A 20,999-nucleotide genomic window follows, 5' to 3' on the forward strand; every position below is an offset into this window, starting at 1 on the left:
TTTTTTTTTCTGATTTTTTTTTCGGATTTTTTTTTCTCCCGTTTGTGTGTTGTGAGGAAGAGAGTTGTGGGAAATGACATATATATAGAGAAATTTTCGAGTTGGGTAGTTGAAATATAACAACGATTTTACAAGGAATATTTTACATGGATTTTACATGGTTTTAACATATTATTTACAACGACTTTACGACGAAATTAGGTAAGTTAAAGCACATTGAATACATGTTTTCACCTAAATATAACGGTAACATGTTTCGTTGTAATGTCGATGTAATGATTACGACGTATTTCTCTTTCCACGTACATTCGTCGTAAACTTACATGGAGTTTACGACGAAATCTATTCTTCGTAAATTTACATGGCGTTTACGACGAAAGTTGGATTCCTCGTAATTGCGTTGTAAAGATCATGTAAATTTACGACGAAATATTTTCGTTGTAAATGTTCGTTGTTATGGGCAAACGTTAATTACGTTGTTCTTTTTTGGATTTGCTAAGAGTATTTTATTAAAATGCAAGAAAGGTTTATTTTGTTCATAAATTTTCGGGAAGAAAACAAAGTTTAGAGAATAAAGCATGCGTTTAATTTAGCTTGAGACATAGCAATAATTAAGCAAGTTAATAATAACGTTGGTCCATCCCACTAAAGCAGAAATGTAGTTTAACTATATATTTGAAATTTTAAACTGCATAAATGCATCGTACTCATAGTTTAATAAGTACACTAGTTAATTAAAACACACTAACACCAAGTTAATCTCGAGATATCTCAATTGTACGTTATAACTTATAAACACATAAGAGGTTACTTAAATTATATTATGATACTTTGCAGTTGAACCAAAAAAAAATGGTTATCTAGGGCATTTTCAATCTCATTTTATTTTTTACTTTAAAATAAAGTTTAGAATAAAAATACTCTAATGATACTTTATTTTTTATTCTATAATAGAGTAAAAATAGATTTACACTATATATATAGAATAAGCTATTTTTTGTTCATCACTTTGATTTTCGTTCTAAAATAAAGTACCATTGGAGTATATCACAATTCGATTATAGAATTATTATATTTTGAAGTAAAAAATACGGTGAACCATTGAAGATGGTTTTACCTTTATTTTTGTGGGTATTTTTTTTTTGCGAAGAACTTATTCCACGGGACACGTGTTGACGTAACAATGCGAAAAATCCAATCAATTCCTTCGTTTAATTTTCTTGTGAGATTGGGCTGGAGTTTTATCATATACCGAATCGTTTTTCATTGGTGCTAAATGCTGAGAGTTGAGAATAAATACAAAGATGGAATATGCCGAATTTTATTAAAATAGTAATAAATATATCAGCCACCCATAAAGGAAAGTCCAAATATATAGATCTCCCAAAACATACACTCAGCACAGAAGATTTTGTTCTAAGAAAATCCGAATGCTGATTTTGTAAGACCACGATCGTAGACTGTCTGTGTAGTCTCCAGTCAGGCTCATGCTTTTGTATTTGTATTTGTAGCAATATAATGTACCAGAAGCTTTGTAAGTTAGATTAGTGATCCGTTATTATGAGAATATATAAAAACTAAGATAATGGCAAGGTTATTGTTTAGTTTTAGAATCTCTAAATAAACTAAACTTTTTAAAAGTAATTGTTATTATTAAAAACTATAAAACTTTAACCAAATTAGAGTAATTATTATACTTAATAAATAATAAATTAGTTAATCATATTTAATTTTTTCTTTTTAAATATTTTCTCTGCATCACAATAGTGTATACGTTACCGTTTTTTTTTTCATGTATTTTGCCGTTTTGGTAAAAATTACATTATGGCTAACCAATGAAGTAAATCAAATAATTTTTCTATGTATAGGCATATTAGCTTTGATATAATACAATAATTGGTCAGATTTAACCTTGTAAACATCAGAAATATTCACCGGTATCTTGTAACTTGTTTAATTTAATTACATCTCTGATATAGGTCTATTACTTATTTGAAAATTGATGAACCAAATATTATTTCCTTAGGAGTTTATATAATTTAGCAACTTCTGTTTCCAATACTCTTTCCGTTTCATAAAAATAGATTTTTTAGTGTTTTCACACATATTAAAAAAACACATTAAATCACTATAACAAATGTTTCGTTTTCTGTAATTTTCAAATTTTCAGCAATTTTTAATCAATAGTAATTCAATAAAATTAATTAAATTTTTTTAAATCACAATCTTTCATAGAAAATATAAAAAAATTATTTTTGTGAAACAATTTTTTTTTTTTAAATATTTAACTTAATGAAACGGAGAGAGTATTAAATTATCAAGAGATCTACATATTTTAAATATGCGTGACAGGTGAAAAACCGAAAAGAGTAAAAACTTTATGTTTGACCTAAGAATATATTCAAAGACTGTCTAGATTCAATTCTTCTAGATGACATGATTAATAAATACTAGTATATGATAAGATTTTGTTGTCTCTGAATGACCCTGACCTTTTCTCCTCACGTAAAAAACGAAGGTACGACTTGTATTTATTAGTTTTCTTTTCTGTCAAAATCTAGATAGAATTGCGAAGATATGTTTTATTTCGAAATTATATACATATATCGTTTGACATATTTTTGAGTATTTATCTAGTAGTGTGCTACCAGAGCTGGCCTTGGTCCAAAACGAATGAATTATAAGTTTCCGGCCACCGTTTTAATAAGTACTGAACTATTCACTTTTTTCACAAAACCTGTTTGTGGTCTAGCGGCCTATTGTGTACACCATATGCATAATTTATCTTTTTGGCCATTTTTTTTTTGTTTGAGTTTGTGGCTTTAAAAAATAGGACCGGCTATATGTGCTACATAGAAATAGATATAAATTTAATATCTTGAAATTTAAATTATATAAATTTGATTGTGACAAATCTAAATCTTTTGTTTATGGATATTCATATATTAAAAATAACTAAATTATTATTATTAAATAATTAAGTAAAAATAAATTCCACAAACAAAATTTTGTATTTTAAAATTAGAGAAAAATGTTAATACAATAAGAAACCTATTCTAATTTTTATAGACAGACTCGGCTTTAATAATATAAAAGTTTTTTATTTATTTATCAAGATTACATGATGAAATTTATGCAAATCGGATGATCTTTACATATGATAATCCAAATCCAAACATTTTGAATATCCTATCCTATATTTGGCCAAACTATATATTTTGTTTTTGCAAATGAACTGAATTGAATTTTTGATCCCCAACATTTTGACCAACCTTAATATATAGTATATATCCAAATTGTCCAAATATATTAATTTGGATAGATATTTTATTCATATTTTTTTGAACTAGCTGGAATATTCTTTGCACACTTATTTCAAGTTAGTTGTTCTACCTGATCGTCTTTAAAACTCTCCTGCCCGTGCTGAGCATTAACAAATTTATTCTGTAAATGCATACATATAATTCGTTACCAGCAAAATTAAACATTCAGCATAACGAAAAGAAGAATAAAAATAGTTTTGTAAACAAATAACAAAGTTTTTTTTCAAAAAAAAAACGAATACTTGTTTTGCTTAAAAGCAAATAACACACAAATAATACATTCTAAGTATTCAAATGACATAATGGCGGAACCACCTGTAGATCAAGATGCGTCTAATATTAGTCGAAGATTGCGAGTCTCGCGTGCTGACTAAAACCTCGTGGTCGTCTCTTTGCAGGCTTCATCGTGTTCGTCATAATGTGCATATCGTTCTCGGGCTATCTGTTTGTTAGTGCCACGTGCTACATTAAGATTCGTTAATATACAATAAGGAGAAATAAAGGAAACATATTGCTACTCTCGGCCTATGAACAGAGGGAAATATAAGAGTATGGGATCATGGACCACATGTATTCACCAAGACCTTCCATGTATTATATACATCACATATTACATCTTAATTTTTATACACTTAATTTGTTTTTATTTTTTTCTTTCAGTTTGTTAATGTCTTAGATCTTGTTCTCACATGTATTCACCAAGACCTTCTATATATTATACATCACATATTACATCTTAATTTTTATATACTTGGTTTGTTTTTATTTTTTCTTTAAATTTGTTAATGTCTTAGATCTTGTTCTGATTAATACTAGTTTGTTTCTTTTCTTGTCATGATAAAATAAAAATATATTTTAACTTGCATTTCTTATGTGCAAAATCACCAAAGACCTTAAGATGATCAGATCTAGGGAGCCTTAAATTCTTGCTGCAAGGCTGTTTGATAGATATCTCAAGTCGAAAGCTTTCCTTGATCATCGTGTTATAATAAAAACGTACATGGAATGTCCCTTAGATAATGGGCGGCAACCATTGGATTTAAGAATCTCCAAGCATCTCGTAAAGTAAACCTTTAAATATACGTTTAAATATACGTAATATAATTTTCTGAAGTCTTTAGTCAACTTAGAAACAAATCCTTTTAAAACTGAATAAAATACATTCGGCAAATTTGTCTTTGAGGCCTCTACAACTCTCTAAATTCACAAAGATTAAATTATTTGGGCGACTAAAGAAAAATCCGCTGAAAATCGAACCTAAAAGTGCAAAAAAAAAAAATCCAATCACTACTACTACTACTACTACGCTTCTTGTCTTAAAAACAAAGACAACACTTGTAATTCCCAGACGACGTTAAGACCCATCGATCCACAACCACCAACACCACCGCCATTGTGCTTAGCTTTCCACCTTGAATTACATAAAGAGAAAGTCTTTCCTGAGGCCAGACTCATCGCTTCCTCTTCTTACCGGACTTAGCCTGCGACTTGCCTGAACCCACTGGTTTCCCTTTTGTTGCTGGTTCTGGCGCCTTTGGTGTCTCTTCAGATTCTGACTCAGCATCGCTCTCCTCGCCCTTGGAGGCAGGTGTAGAGTTTGCTTTGCCTTTCGCTGCTTTGCCCTTTGCTGATGAAGATTTTGAAGGTCCTCCTGGCTTGGATTTTGGAGTAGTTGTAGTCTTGGACGAACCTTTGGATGTGCCAGATTTCGATATCTCTTTCTTCGACTTGCTGGTTCCTGATTTACCAACTGTTTTGGGGATTTCCTCTTCCTCGCTCAACTCGTCAGAACTATCCTCTTCTTCTTCTTCTCTACTAGCTTCTTTCGGATCCTTTGGTTTGCTCTCTGTTTTCTCATCCTTGGACTTCTTACCGGACTTGGAAGCAGGAGCAGCTTTAAGCTTGCTGGAACCAGCTCCACCACCCCTAAATCAGAAACAATATTTGCTTATGAGTAAAGAACTTTTTAGAGACTTCAACATCTTTTTTGAACTATTTGCTTTCAGTTTCATTTACTTTTTCCCTGACGATTCCATCTTTGATTGCTTGCCAGTCTTAGCTTTCTTTCTCTGGGGCCTGCATGGAGAATTACCAAGCTTGGTCATCACAAGAATACCAAACTCATCTCAAAACATCTAGATTTTCTTTCTAGTGCCTCATAAGAACTAGAGAAGTAACACTTACTCTCGGGAGGCTTCTTTCTCGTGAACCGTCTGATCAGCAGCTTCTTCACCCTGCTGACAGGAAATGTTCAAAGGGGATAATGGAAAAAAGAAGAAGTCAGAGATGAATGAAATATAATGCCCCACCTCTGTTTCTGATTCATCCAGAAAATGCCACTTCTGTGTCTTAAGATTCAAGATTTCTTGATCTCCATCATCATAGATAACCTGAAGACGAAGATAGCAACAACATACAACAAATAAAACACCATAAAATGCACTGAATCTAATACAAAACATGTACAATCAATAGGCTAATGGTTCACCACAAACAAATTAAGACGAACAAAAGAGATTTATCGAGGAGATTGATAAAATTGGGCCTACCAGGTGCTTCTTCTTAGCAGAATCATATGAATTGACCACACCTTTATAATACCTGCGACAGTAATCCAATATTCAGTTACAAGACAACTATTAAGTTGTTAGTGCAAATTCAGCTATCTACAAGAAAATACAAAATAGAGAAGCGGATTGCATTATTGTAAATCAAATATAATTCCTAAAATAATACAAAGTGCTTACGCTTTATCTATAGGCCACCAGACTCTGCCCCTCGACCCAACTAAATCTTCACCGTGGCTTTGGAGATCAGATGCCTGCCAGGGAATCAATTCAGTATGAAGAAGTCTACCAAAAAAATGGAAAAGAAAAATTTGCACAAAAAACCAGTACGAGTAAAGGATTAAACAAGAGTCGCATAAGCTCCACAGAAGGGAACGAACAGGTTTTAAAGAGAAAAATATCTCAACTTGAAGAAAATAAGAAGCTGAAATCATGCACGCACAGTTACTACTGCAAATGGCATCTAGTAGAACATGATTTTTTTCACACGTTCCTTTATGTGTAATAATTATGATAGGTGAAATTACGAAAACATACTTTCTCTTTGCTTAGACTTCGTTTTCTCTTTGTGTTTGTGTTAGGACTTCCTTCTATTGGTTGCTTCACTTCTTTCTTTGACTTCGAGGCTGACTTTACAGAGGAAACAGCTGGCTGAAACACAATTAAAGGATATCGGTAAAAGGACAGGAAGGCAGTATCGAATCATACAGGTCAAGGAAGAACTTACTTTTTCGCTATCACCTGAAGAAGTATCTAATGAGTCCTCATCCATGGCTTTCCCACGTCCTGGCTTTTTCTTTTCCTCTTTTGGCTTTGAGGATTCTTGTACATTTTCACTCTCAACTACCTTTTTCTCTGACTGCTTTGCAGCTTTTGTCTCAGAGGTGCCTTTCTTCGGGGGAACAGTACACTTGGTTTTACTTGAAGAAGCAACCTTCTTTCTAGAATTTTTGGTAACTTTAGCTTCAGAAGTGTTTGGTTCTTCGGAAGCTTCTTCAGTAGCACTAGCAGCTAATGGTTTGGCCTCCTTCGTCAAGCTCTTATTTTTCTTCTGGTTTGCAGTCTTCTTAGGCCGGTTTTCCTCAACAAGATCTTCAGCCCTAGATGGAGAACTAACATTGGCAGTTTCATCAGCTGATGTCTTAGATGGCAAAGCCTGCACGGCAAAGCCTGCACACCTGATGTCTTAGATGGCAAAGCCTGCACATTTGTTTCCTTATCATTTGCAGTCTTCTTAGGCCGGCTTTCCTCAACAATATCTTCAGCCCTAGATGGAGAACTAACATTGGCTGTTTCATCGGCTGATGTCTTAGATGGCAAAGCCTGCACATTTGTTTCCTTATCATTTGCAGTCTTCTTAGGCCGGCTTTCCTCAACAATATCTTCAGCCCTAGATGGAGAACTAACATTGGCAGTTTCATCGGCTGATGTCTTAGACGGCAAAGCCTGCACACTTGTTTCCTTATCATTTGCAGTCTTCTTAGGCCGGCTTTCCTCAACAATATCTTCAGCCCTAGATGGAGAACTAACATTGGCTGTTTCATCGGCTGATGTCTTAGATGGCAAAGCCTGCACATTTGTTTCCTTATCATTTGCAGTCTTCTTAGGCCGGCTTTCCTCAACAATATCTTCACCCCTAGATGGAGAACTAACATCGGCAGTTTCATCAGCTGATGTCTTAGATGGCAAAGCCTGCACACTTGTTTCCTTATCATTTTCAGAAGAAATGGCTGCTTTAACAGTTGAATCATCAGGACGCAAACTTAACACATCCTTGCTCTCCAGGAGTGCTCCAGGTTCAGTCTCTTCCTTGATATCTGAAGTTTTTGATGAATCCACCTGTATGGCAGAACTGGGATCTTTTTCCTGAGGTTGGTGTTCAACATCAGGCTTCTCTTCAGAAGTATTATCCAAGTCAGTGTTGCAAGGATTATCGTCTTTAGCATTCGTATCATCTTGCTTCTTTATAGACTCAGTATCAACAGAAGAATTATTGTGTTGCGCAACGCCGTTGCTGACTCCTGACTTACCAGATTCATCCTTAGGTGCATCAGTTCGCTCGGGTGTAGCAATTACTTCCTGTTTATCCTGCTGATTGGAAAATAAAAACCAATTAAAAATCTACTTCAGGAAACTTATTTCTCAATGCTGATTTAAGGGAAGAGCTATATGCCTCTACTTCTGCTTCCTTTTCTAAATGACCTTGACTATCCTGCAGGTTAAAATAATGGGAGAACGGTATAAGAGCATGTAATGTAACTGGACGACCAAAAGATGAGGAAGTTCGACAAAAAAAAAACGAGTGAGAAATAAATCTGGCTGGGTAAATAAACACATGAGAAGGCTTACCTCTTTTTCATTCTCAACAAGTTGGTCGTGCTGCAAAGCACTGAATGTCCCTTCACATATCGAAGCCACTATCTTACTATACTTATCTAAAGAGACACCCGACAATTTCACTGCTTCGGTCAGATACTTTTTGAGCTTGCTAGCAGAGTTACTGAGAACTCGCTCTGCCAACCCCCGTGCTACTTGGGGAACCTGAGGACAAGTTGAAAGAGTTAGCAAAAGAGCACCGGTTGCTGAAACATAACTAGCGAGACCATCAATGTATCACCTCATCATCCTCTCTAACATAATGTAGAATGGGTGAAAACATCTTTGGAGGTATCTCCTCGCTTTCCTCTAAAACAAGTGTCATAATTTTCTCCATAGATGAAAGTACGTTCTCTGGATGAAAGTCCCTGAAAAGTAAGATGAATTAATCATCAAACAAACATGACATCGAGTGAGAAGGTTGAAGATGCGCGGAGAGAAAGTAAAAACCAAGTTTCTGTAAAAGAAAAAGTAATCAGAATGATAATAGTCACCAAATAGATTAATATGATGTTCTGAGTGGTAACAAACAAAATGTGGCATAAGGAATCTAAAGGAACAACTAAAATATTACTGGATTTATTAATGATTGTTACCTTATAGCCTTGAGGAAAAGCTGGAACATCTCAATAAGAAGCGCATCACACTCAAGATCCAGCATCACAACGCAAGATCTGACCTTGGCCACAGTTTCAAGGATCGAGATCCTCTTGGAGTAGGAGCGACTAAAATAGTCAGGCAAATTCGCAAACGAAGATACAATTAACTTAAACACTTCCTGCGCATAAACAATAAGAAAAGAGTCAGCAACCAATCACAATCACCTTTCCTCAAGGAAAAAAAAATTAACATACCTTCATGTGATCATCATCATAAGGAGCTTCAGGAGCAGTTATTCTTGTAATCTCGCTGATGCAGGCAGCGACCGCAACTCTCACATCGTCGTCTGAATGCTTGAAGAGTTTTCCAGCGACTAATGCTTTCATCAGCGGAGAGAGTGCGGTTTGCATCGACTCGTGAGGTGACTGGTCAACATCTATGAGCCAGACGAAGAGTTTCTGCAGCGAAATACAAAAGAGGATTTCAAAATCACAAGTATCCTCACCACACAACTGAATCTGAAAACAGATTAAAGAATTGAATAACCGTTCGTATCGCAATTTTAATCACTACACTAAGGAGGAACTATCGAGAAGAATCATCTATTCGCTACAGAGAAATCAAAACTAAGCAAGATCTCGACACGTAGATTCGTTAAAATCTATATAAAGGAATCCACACTAAACGCATAGCATTGCACGAAGCGGGAGTACAGCGGAAGAGATAGAGCGAGACGGTGGAGGAGGCTCACGTCGAGGAGAAGCAGAAGCTCGTCGAGCGAAGAAGGCGGATCAGTAAGCTGTTCTCCTGCTTCGAGAATCTGATTCTCGAGCTCTTTATCAGAATCCGACATGGCTCCTTCTCTTCTTCGCTCTCGTTCGATTGTATCGACGATTAGATCTCTATGAACCCTAGATTCGATTCCCAGCACGAATAGTATCTTAGCTCCTCCTTCGATTCCAGAGACGACGAGAAAATCTCCACCAGTGTCACTGAGCAACACGCTTAGGGTTTTCTCCTCTTTTTTTGTTTTTTTTGTTTTTTTTTGTTTTTCTCTCTCAAATCTTAACAGTTTAACAGAAAACCAAAAGGAAGTAAGAAAATCTTCTCAGACGCGACGCTAGAACCCTCGGCGCCGTTAAATATAGTATTTACTAATAATTATTAATATGCATGTATTATGGTTTAAACATGATGATAACTGATTCTGTATATTTTTAATTATTTTAGTTTTCTTTTAATTTTATCTCGGTGTTTGTGTTTTCTTCACGAAAAAAATCCATAAAACTATGAGATCACGAGAGCATAAATATATATCAAATATTACATACAATAAAATAAATTAAAAATGTAAACTTTTTTTTGACAACGAAGAATGTGAACTGTTGGTCTTTATTAATTTATTTTGTATTTTTAAACCAGAAAAATGCATTAAATTACCAAAAAAATCATTGAAACACACGGATTCAAGTAAACTTTAGAAGAATTTTTTTTTAAAAAATGAATTGAGATAATGATAATATTTCATTGGTTTACTTGATAAATATATACATTAACTTATCTTAATATTTCATAAGTTTACATTTCATAAAACAAAAAAAGTAGATAATGATAGTTTTATTATTATAGTTATTATAGAATGATAAATCTACTTTAGCCGTTTTAGAAACTAAACCATTAAACACATGTTCATAACATGATTACATAGTGAACTCTCTAAACTTAATAGCAAAATATAAGTTTTCTTATATATTTAACAGTAATAAAACATACACGTGAAATAACTACCATTAAATAATTTATAATAACTAATTCATAATTCCAAACTGTATGTAACAAAACCGATTTGCTTCCTAGTCTTTCAAACTCAACGAAAGAAAGAAAAACATAAAACTCCAACTAAACATAAAACAAATATCGAAAGTATATAAATATAGATGTCAAGAACCCAAAAAAGATCTAGAGATAAAGAGAGAATTAAGCTCTGATGTTGTTCATATAGCCGTTAATGCAAACAAGTCCAACCAATAATATTGTTTGATCTGCACAAAATGATTGAACCACTGAAAAAAGAATGTTCACATCAGCATGAAAGTGATGAAGAGAACACAAGCAATTGAAACAACCAGAAAACACTATACCTAGAGGATGAAACAAAAACTATAACCGATACAACTTGGAATGAACGAAAAAAATGAAACTATAGAGTTTAAAACCTCTTACGTCACATGAAAATAATAATTGGTCTTCACTTGTGAAAGTTAAAATATTTATAATTCTAGTTTCAATTAGAAAGTTCGAGATAGTTATATTATTTAAATTAATAAATTAATGATTTAAGCTAAAACTAATAAGAATATGAAAAATAAACAAAAATTAGCTAAAATCATGGAGAATGTGACAAATCAGCAAAATCTCTTTATTTAATAGAATTTCAAAATAGTTATATTATTTAAATTAATTTATTTAAATATTTAAGTTAAAAACTAATAAGAATATGACAAATAAACAAAAATTAGCTAAAATTATGGAGAGTGAGACAAATAAGCAAAATCACTTCATAAATAATAGTATAGATAACTTCTTTTTTTGTAAACTATAAATATATATAATCTTTAAGAAACAAAAAATATATATGTAAGTAATGATTTTATAATAACTAGTCATCTTTTTTATGATGTGTTGATTTCTTCTTGTAATTTATTTTTTTTTTCTTTTTTGTTGGCTTCTTTAAAATATAATCCAACATTCAAGGGATCCAGTATCCGATTTTTTCCCTTCCTCCGGATTTCACCATGACTTATATAAACTTGTCTTTCAAATCCACCTTTGAAATATTTTCCGTCAATTTTTGGGAGGAATATTGTGGCACATGAAAATTATTGAAAAATGTTCATAAAATACTGGAGAACAAACATACGCTTCAATTGCTAACTATGAATTGAATAAAAAATAAATAAAAGAATGAAAAAAAATACTCAGTCTAGGAAATGAAAAAGCCAGAAACATATGAATTTGTGTTTATTTCATTCCTCGTAGAAATTAGAGAGATAATTTTTTTCTTCATAAGTTTTTTTTATTTATAAGGAAATGAAAAGACTAGAGTGGATCCTATGAATTTATAATCCGACAAAAAATTCAACATGAATGGTACTCCCTCCGTTCCCGAAAGTAAGATGTTTTAGATTTTTTATTTGTTTCACAAAGATAGATTTTCTATATGTTTAAAGTATTTTTTATACTTTTAAGAAACATTAAATGAAAATATTTGAATTGGTTAAATTTCATTGGTGAAAAGTTATTGGAAAATATATAATAAAGTAAAAGAAAAATTAAATTATAAACATTTATTGAATTATTAATAAGCATGAACACTTTAGAAAATCTTATTTTCGGGAACAAAGAGAGTATAAAATTTGAGAAATGAAAAAAAAAATCATAAATTGTGGTCATCAATTAAAGCCATAGATTGTTAAATTTCTCATTTAAATCACCAAAACATAACCGAAACCATCTCTAAATGCTTTTGGGGATTTTAAACATAAATTTTTGCTAATTTAAAATAAATAATGCTGATTAAACAATGATATTTTAATTTACAAAAAAAAAACAATGATATTTTTAGAATGGCAAACAACATTCTCTATAAGATGTTATACTGCAAAATGTATGAAAATTCAATAGGTAGAAGATATATATATATATTGCTAAGCAGTCAATAAACATGTAAAAGAGAGTATAATTTAAATTATACAATATGTAAGTATTATACTCATCTGATAGACAACCACTGGGGGCATTAGACAATGATTTGATCTATGTCGTTTGCTCGCACCATCATGTCAATTCTCAACCTTCGACTGGATCGCAGTCAGCTCCATTTACACACACAAAACATTTTGGTGCATTTATAACCTTTCAGAAACAGCTACACATCTCATGGTAAGTATCCATGCAAAACTAAAGTTGTTTATCTCCACATTTTCTAATGCTTATTTTGCATTTTCATCGTTGAAACTACTACTCTCAATGAAAGCGCACATTTTCATTGTTGCATTTTGGAGATCATTATGTGTAATGAGGAAATTTTGGATAATCAGATGAATGAGCGAGCCAATGAGGAATGAACAAATACAGATGTCATCCAAGACAGTATAGTTAAGTTTGGAAAAAAATTAAAAACAAATATTGTGCTTTTATTGAGCGTTGAACTCAAGACCTCCCGCTTACTAAACGGGTGCTCTAACCAACTGAGCTATGAAAACCTTTGTACGGACATGTGCATTAGTCTATTTATCGTATGAATAACATTTTCTTGGGATTTATTATTATCTAATCTAAACACAGTATTGTTTATAAATAATAATTAAATATTTTATTCAGTTCTATAGTTCATTAAAAATATAATATTGATATATATGAATATCTACGAAAATATATATCTGAAGTAATCTATGATAAATGGTTTAAATCACATTACTATAACTATTTCAACCTATAAAATCTGTATATATAAAATTATACGGCAAAAATCTATGTTGGTAGTAGTAAAAAAAACTAAAAAATACATTCGACGAATTATACACCAACATGGCTATATATTGACCAATACACGAACAAATTGATGGGGATATGCAAAATGCAAAATGCAAAATGCAAAACACTATCAAAACGCTCAAGCCATTATAACACTCATCATTGCCAAGTAAGATCTCATAGCTGGTTACTAATAACTCATAAGAGATCACTCAAGCTGTGGCGAATCCAGAAAAGTAATTTAGTGGGTGCACTAATATTAATTTAATAAATATTAAATAATATATTAAAATATTATATTAATTAAAATATAAAGTAAATATTTATTAAATTTAATACCATAAAATATTTTAAATATTACTTTTCATCAGTTTTCCACTATTGCATTTATAATATTTAAATTTATTTTAATAAAATAGAATAGATAATTAATCATTAAATTTTTGTATATTTACAACAAAAATATATGTTTACAAAAAAATGTTTTTTTCTGTAATGTTTTACTACAAAATAAGAAGTTTGTTTAAAAGTAAGATATTTTGTTCTTTTTAGAGTTTAATGATAAACTAGTAATTAAAATTATACAATACAAAACTTAAGTATGTTGTTTTGGAGTTTAAATTATTTTTATTTACTTAAATAGGCTAAATTTTTTTATAGTTAGAAACTTTTAATAGATAAAGATTTTAAAACATAAATGTCTTTTAAATTCAAGATATATTGATTTCTTAAATCGAGTGAATTATGTTTAAATTGTTAAATACATTTGATATATTGGGTTTCTTTCTAGAGTTTATCTATTTTTGTGGGTGCATGTTATAAATTATTATGGGTGAACATACAAATTTTTCTTACAAAAATACATTAATTTTCAAAAAAATTATGGTGCACAGGCACCCCCTTCCCACACCCTAGCTTCTCCCCTAGTCAAGCACTTTGATAAAATGCACGCGAACCTAAAATGTCCGAATTGGTCTAATTAAGAACACGATAATAATACGTTGACAAGATACACTAAAATGATAATATTTTCATTTTATTTTCTTATAAATTTAAATCTTAATTTTTACATGTTTAAAATTTGATAGAAATTTAACAATCATTTTATTTTCTTACAAATATTATGGCTAATTTATCATTTATAAATAGCATGCTAATTCATAATTGTCTATTTTCGTATTTTTTATTTTAAAAAATTTGTTCGTTATACATCTTAGACATGAATCTTATTATATAAATGTTAGATTTTTTATATAATACCTAAAATTGATGACACAATTTACGTTAAAATGCTAAAATATAAAATTAAATACAAATATAACATTTACATTTACAAATACAACTACATTTACAAATATATCATTAAATACAAAAACAAATTAAATACTCGTATGGTAGCGCAGATCAAATTCTAGTAAAATTTTATTATTCGACGCATGTTAAAATTTGTAGTTTGTATAACCGTTGCAAATGTTGTGAAATTAATCATCAACCTCTTAAAATCTATAACTTCCGCAAGAATATCTGCCATTTGTCTTTACGATAGGAAACCTTAGCTTCATACTATTGGTCACAAGCAAATATGCTAAACTTTATATAATCTGAACTGCATGTATAAGATTTTTTTTTTTTTTTTTTTTTTTTGCATGTAATAAGATTTTCCCCATTGCAAATGATTGATTGTTGATTTGGTTCAATGTACTAAACTTTTTTTTTCATAGTAACCATATATACTTAATTAGGGAGCAAATCTTTCTGGTCAACTGCTCAGAAAAGAAAATTTAAGTTCAAAATAATTACTTTTCTTTCCAAAACTATGTATATATTTGGTCAAAAATGTAAATTACAGTTCTTATTAGTTACAAGTGTAAATGTAAAATATAAATGGGGGTTACCACACATTTGTAAAAGATAAGATTGAAACAAATAATCACCACACTTCCTTCAATATAAAGATGTATTAGTCGAATCAGTAAAGAACCACCGGTTATGTTCTAACGCCTGCGTTTGCACGCTCCTCTGTCGTCTTCCATTTTGTGGGTTTCGTAGATATTTCTCATCAGGCAACTTAATCTGAGAAACGAAGGTCGCGATCCTCTATCTTACTCATTGTCGCCCTTTTCCCTGAACTCAAATATCGAGAACGGGTTTGTATGTTTGGAACTCTAATGGCTGAACAAGTTCAATTGCTTTTGATTTAGCTGCCTTCTTTGTCTTAAAAGAGTTTTTTGTGTGTTTGTTGTTGTTGAGTTTGCAAATATCTGGTTTTGAGTATTGTTCGTCTTATACCTAGCTAGCTTAAGGGTGTAAGGTGCAATATGATTGTTAGTTTTACGAGAGATGTGAACGTGAATGACTCTTGATTTCTGAATTTGGATCTCTAATCAGATCTAGAGCTGGTGATATTGATCGATGATAAAAATTTCTGATAGGGTTTGTAGGACTCACCGACACCGTGTTTTCCGTTAATCTTCCCGCTTAGGTTTTTTGAATTTCATCATAATCATTTTATGTTGTCAAACATGTTGATTAGGCATGATCTTTAGCTTATGTTCATGATGTAAAAGAATTTACTCTTTAGCGTATGATATCACATGTGAAGAACGTCCGCTTAATTACCACATGTTGTTTTTCTTATACCTTTGGCTCGTTGTTTTGTTTGTATTCAACCTCTAAGCTATGTGATTGTTACGATTTGTCTCTTTAATCTATTGAATCATTCTTGTGGTGTAATCTTGCAGAGATATGGCTGGCTTGGTTGGTAGGCTGAGTGCACGACCAGATCGTACACCAGTGTACACCCCAGATGAAGCGGTTTGTCTCTTTGTCTGATTGTGCAAACATTTACTGTTTATAGGTTTTTCTAAATGTTAGGGAAAGAAAATATATACAGAAAAATTGGTGTAGAAGATTTACTACACATGGATAATTTTTATATTAAGAATGTCATGTGTTGATTGCTTAACACGGAAGTGACCTAGAATTATTTTCCATTTATAGGTTGGTCCTCTTATAGCGATGGAAAAGATCTTGGACAGCCAAATGCGTCCTATGGCATCTAACCGTCCGGTACCGAAGCAAGTTTTTGTGAATCAATATCTTGTGAAATGGAAAGGGTTCTCGTATCTACACTGCTCTTGGTATGTTTGAACATGCTAAGTATATTATGCTCATGGTGGTTTTGTTTTGTCTCTCGTCTGCTTATCTTATAACAAAATGGCTTGTTATCTTATCAGGGTGCCCGAGCATGAGTTCGAGAAGGCTTACAAGTCCCTTCGTGATTTAGAAACCATGGTGAACCAATTTCATTCTACAATGGAGTCACTCGGTAACAAAGTATATGATTTTGTTGCCATTCCTCCCGAGTGGACCACTGTTGACCGGATTATATCCTTCCGGTTAAGTGATGAAAATCTTTTATCTTTTGTTTATTCATGGAGATTCAGCAAGAGTGTGTGTTTATTCTTGGTTTTTGCTATTGATGCAGGGAAGAAGATGGTGAGAGGAAGTACCTGGTGAAGTTCAAAGGACTTTCTTATGCTGAATGTTATTGGGAATCTGAATCAGACATCTCAACCTTCCAGAACGAACTTAGAAGGTTCATTGATATAAACTTTGGTAATCGCAGAGGTATATATGTTGACCATGAGAGAAATCATGAAGGTTTCAAACAGATAACTAGTCTTACTCCTGAATTTATCACAGGTATATAACCAGGCTGCTTGAACTTTAAATGTACTGTTGCTGTAGTGCTATGATATATTACTCATCTTGTTTGGTATTGTATGTGTATTGATTTATTCGTCTTACTGTTGTTAAAAGGCTCATTGCAGCCGTACCACCTTGAAGGACTTAACTTTTTGAGGTCTGCGTGGTCAAACCGAACTCATGTAGTCCTCGCCGATAACATGTGGCTAGGTAATGTCTTCAGTAATATCATTCTCACCCTAGTTGGTGGCATATATTTTCGTTTAGTATTAAGGCCGGATATGAGATCCAGAGGAATATAAACATTTTTAGGCTAATCTTAATAAAAAATCGACAATTTGGAGATCATGTATAATAGCTCTTTAAGATTTAGAAGTCAATAGAGATATAAATGTTTTATCCTTGTGCCAAGAAACGAACGTGTTTATTATGGAGGCTCTCTTTTTTTTCCGTTTATGTGACCCTAATAATAATATTGAGATTTGTGGTGTTGCATTGCAGGCACAAGAATTCAAAGCATTGCCTTTTTAGCTTCGCTTTTTGCGGAAAACGTGGCTCCGTTTTTGGTAGTGGCTCCCAGTTCCACTCTGCGGAACTGGGAGATAGGATTCGCCACATGGGCACCACAGATGAATGTGGTATGTACGCAGTTGTGAACACATCATGTTTGGTATGTTTATTAATTGATTAATAAATGATGCTCATATTTTTTGGTTAACGGTTCAGGTTGTGTACGGTGGTACTTCTCAAGCTCGTACTGTTATTGTACAGCACGAGTTTTACTTATCAAGGGGTCGTATGAATGGAGTCCGTGGAGAAACCAACAGAATTAAGTTTGATGTCATCCTCACGTCTTATGAGATACTTGACGTAGACACAGCAGTCCTAAAACCAATCAAGTGGAAATGCACGGTACTTCTTTCTTATTATAATGGTACTATACGTTTCATGTCTTTCTTTAAATATCATATGTTTCGTATTGTTATTTTTCCTTGGTTAGATTGTTGATGACGGCCATCGGTTGGAAAATGAGAATCCAAAGCTGTTCTATTCGCTGAAGCAGTTTACGTGTGAGAATCACGTTCTTTTAACAGGAAGACCACTTCGGGTTCGTTTGGTGATTTTGGCAAAAGTTATCTTGTGTGCATGCATATACATTTTTCTGCAATTAAGATTTTGATATATATATTTAGTGGCATTATTTCTGCAAATATGTTACCTCTTTAAGCTATTTCGTGTTCTATTAGGTGGTAAATTCTGAGCAACAAGCTGAGCAGCTCAGTGCTCTTGGAAAGAGGAAGAGAAACCGTAAGCAGGTATACTCTTTTTGATTCCACCAGTCCAAAATCCAAATTATATGTATGCATGTAGCATCAGGTGATAATGATTTGTCATTATATATCCTTTTTGTCTGTTATGCATAAATTTCTTTCATGTCTCTCTTCATTTTTGGACTGCTTAGGGAGATCATATCTTTTAGAAAACGTGTTTTATTCCTCTTCTTGTTACTTCCGCTAGATTGTTGAAAAAGAATCTGAACCAACTGATGGTGAAGCAGCTAGACAGGGAAACAAGAAGACTAGAAGGACTTATCACCGTAGAAGGACTCACCGTACTATAACCTTTTCATTAATTATGTTTCCCAAATAAATGTTACAAAGATTCCCAATTAATTTTTTTTTTTGGTTGTAAGTTTGTTCGGGGCCAAGACCTTTGATAGAAGGCCAAGGGAAATCTCTGAGGGTGTTAGGCTTTAGAAAGAGCCAAAGGAAGACTTTCTTAGATACGTTGATGAGGTATATCTTATTTCTCATTGGAACAGGATTTGAGATTTAGGGAGTTATAAATATTTTTAAGTTAATCTTAATAATAAAAAAAATCTATAATTTAGGGATTATGCAATCATATATAGCTCAATAAAATTTGGAGGTTAAAACGAATGTTTCATCCTATGTCTTAAACCGGCCTTGTTTCAAATAAAGTCTCTCAGTGTCTGCGCACAAGTTTGTGCCTTCATGAGTTGCCATATGGTTTCCACATTTTAATTTGATTAATAATTTGCAGGTATGGAGTTGGAAACTATGATTGGAAGGAGTTTGTTTATCCTTTAATGTGGAAGACCTATGATGAAATAAACAAGTAAGGCCATTGATGCTCTTCTCTTCACCTGCTTCACAAAAAACTTCTCATTCATTCTTTGAAAATATATATGTTCTTATCACCTACTTTTCTATTTTGTTGTTTCTCAGTTATGGAAAATTTTTCCTGGAGCACATCATCAAAGACACTCAAGATACTAATCCTCCAACCTTTTCAGGTGATTGATAACTTATCTTTTCATTTTCTTGTTGCCATTTTTAGATATTTCTATTGCTTTTTCTGCTATCTTAGTTAATGTATTACTGCAATGATCTCTGTAGATATGGCCCCAAAGATAGGACTAACTCGTGACAAAGTACTTGCCAGAATTACTGTTATGATGCTACTACAAGAGAAGGTAAGTCTACAGACTGAAACCCTTTTAATTTTTAGAATATCTTAGTTGTCATCTTCTAGGATCAATGCACAGTTTTGCTTCATGAAGTTGAGGTGTCTGTATATGTGGATTGCTATCAATGTGGTTGTTTAAAAAATGTTATCATTATGTTAAGCTAGGGCTAGTGATGTGCTCACAACTGTCTAGAAACCAACACTTAAACAAAATAACATTGGGTATATTCTGTGGTATACCTCTTGGTTATTTTTGCTTCATTTTCACTCTTTACGATGACTTAATACACAAGTAGAGGGACCTGCCTGTCCCTATCTTTTGGTTCACTCATTTTTGTCTGTGCTTAACTCTCACTGTTTGATTGACAGGTGAAACTTATAGAAAACCATCCAACTAAAGCTGTTTTCCCTGACCATATTATCGGAAGATTTGCTGCACTAAAAAATGAAAAAAATTGGAACAAGGAACATGACAAGTTACTGTTGCGTGCTGTTTCTAAGTAAGAGCCTTGCAAAGAGGATCCTTACCTTAACAAAAAACATATTTCTCATATGTTGTTTCCCTTCTTGATAAATGTAGGCACGGGTTTGGGAAATGGATAGACATTGTTAAAGACAAAGAGTTCGAGCTGGAACAACTCATCTGCAAAGCACTGAAGGTCCCTGTTGAAAATTTGATTCGTACTGATCCAGACCAGAAAGATCCGCACAGACAACTTGCTGACTATTTGAGAAAACGATTTGAAATTCTGGAGAATGCAATGAGTGATGAGTGTGCTGAAACTTACTACCGTGTAAGTATGACTGATGCAGCATTGGTTGCAGCAAATTCTTGATCTAATGCCTATGACTGATCCCCAGTGTATCTTTTGTGATCAGAATGGGATAAGAACTGATGAACATCCTTTACTGGATATTGCCATTGCCGACATAAGGAGGAGGGTAAGTGTCATGTGAAGATATGGTGATGTTGAGAAGGACTCAGAAGAGAGCTGCAGAAGATGTTACTGTTAATATAAGTTGAGGTCATTGTATCGGATTGTTTTGAACCTAGAACCAAAACATAGCTGATATGTTTTGGAGTTATTGTTACTTTTATTAGCCTATTATTTGGGATTTGACTGGATTTTTATTTGGGATGTGGCTGGATTGTTACTTTTATTAACTATATATTATTGGGGATTTGACTGCATATTTACTTTGCTTATATTTATCTTCCATCCAAATATTTTCGAAATTGAAGTTATTATAATATATATAGTTAGCCGAAATAAGGTTATGATTGATCAAATTATTTTCACTGAAACTACTTTTCTTGATCAGATATGCTGCACAACTTGAAAAGAACTCCAAATTGATAGCATCAAGCATTTAAGCTCAGAACAAAAGCTGATTCACT

General features: G+C 32.7%; 2 protein-coding genes and 1 non-coding gene across 5 annotated transcripts; 1 reads left to right on the forward strand and 2 right to left on the reverse strand.

The window, feature by feature from the left end:
- Positions 1-4,648: 4,648 nt before the first annotated feature.
- LOC106306254 (nucleolar and coiled-body phosphoprotein 1-like) lies at positions 4,649-9,944 on the reverse strand. 3 transcript variants are annotated; one of them, XM_013742804.1, is made up of 15 exons: positions 9,618-9,944; positions 9,121-9,324; positions 8,863-9,044; positions 8,508-8,634; positions 8,240-8,431; positions 8,064-8,102; positions 7,337-7,978; positions 6,618-7,046; positions 6,428-6,541; positions 6,071-6,144; positions 5,873-5,924; positions 5,633-5,713; positions 5,508-5,557; positions 5,340-5,399; positions 4,649-5,249 (listed from the first exon to the last, which is right to left on the reverse strand). In XM_013742804.1, exons 1-15 carry the CDS (start codon positions 9,717-9,719, stop codon positions 4,775-4,777), a joined length of 2,823 nt encoding a protein of 940 aa, XP_013598258.1. In that variant the 5' UTR covers positions 9,720-9,944; the 3' UTR covers positions 4,649-4,774. The 3 variants fall into 3 exon arrangements, with proteins under 3 accessions (XP_013598258.1, XP_013598257.1, XP_013598259.1); XM_013742803.1 differs by having other exon boundaries at positions 6,618-7,024; positions 7,069-7,978; XM_013742805.1 differs by having other exon boundaries at positions 7,583-7,978; positions 9,618-9,943.
- A 3,113-nt stretch (positions 9,945-13,057) lies between these two features.
- On the reverse strand, positions 13,058-13,131 carry TRNAT-AGU. The gene has a single exon. It is a non-coding gene; the product is annotated as a tRNA-Thr (tRNA).
- A 2,370-nt stretch (positions 13,132-15,501) lies between these two features.
- On the forward strand, positions 15,502-20,627 carry LOC106303448 (CHD3-type chromatin-remodeling factor PICKLE-like). The gene is made up of 18 exons (XM_013739713.1): positions 15,502-15,549; positions 16,144-16,216; positions 16,403-16,542; positions 16,639-16,800; positions 16,890-17,107; positions 17,225-17,320; positions 17,612-17,748; positions 17,837-18,022; positions 18,111-18,218; positions 18,358-18,426; positions 18,629-18,722; positions 18,804-18,906; positions 19,175-19,249; positions 19,360-19,427; positions 19,531-19,607; positions 19,970-20,100; positions 20,181-20,394; positions 20,480-20,627. Exons 2-18 carry the CDS (start codon positions 16,148-16,150, stop codon positions 20,555-20,557), a joined length of 2,025 nt encoding a protein of 674 aa, XP_013595167.1. The 5' UTR covers positions 15,502-15,549; positions 16,144-16,147; the 3' UTR covers positions 20,558-20,627.
- The last annotated feature ends 372 nt before the right edge of the window (positions 20,628-20,999 follow it).

This window comes from Brassica oleracea, chromosome C7 (genome assembly GCF_000695525.1).
Source record: "Brassica oleracea var. oleracea cultivar TO1000 chromosome C7, BOL, whole genome shotgun sequence".
Classification (NCBI taxonomy): domain Eukaryota; kingdom Viridiplantae; phylum Streptophyta; class Magnoliopsida; order Brassicales; family Brassicaceae; genus Brassica; species Brassica oleracea.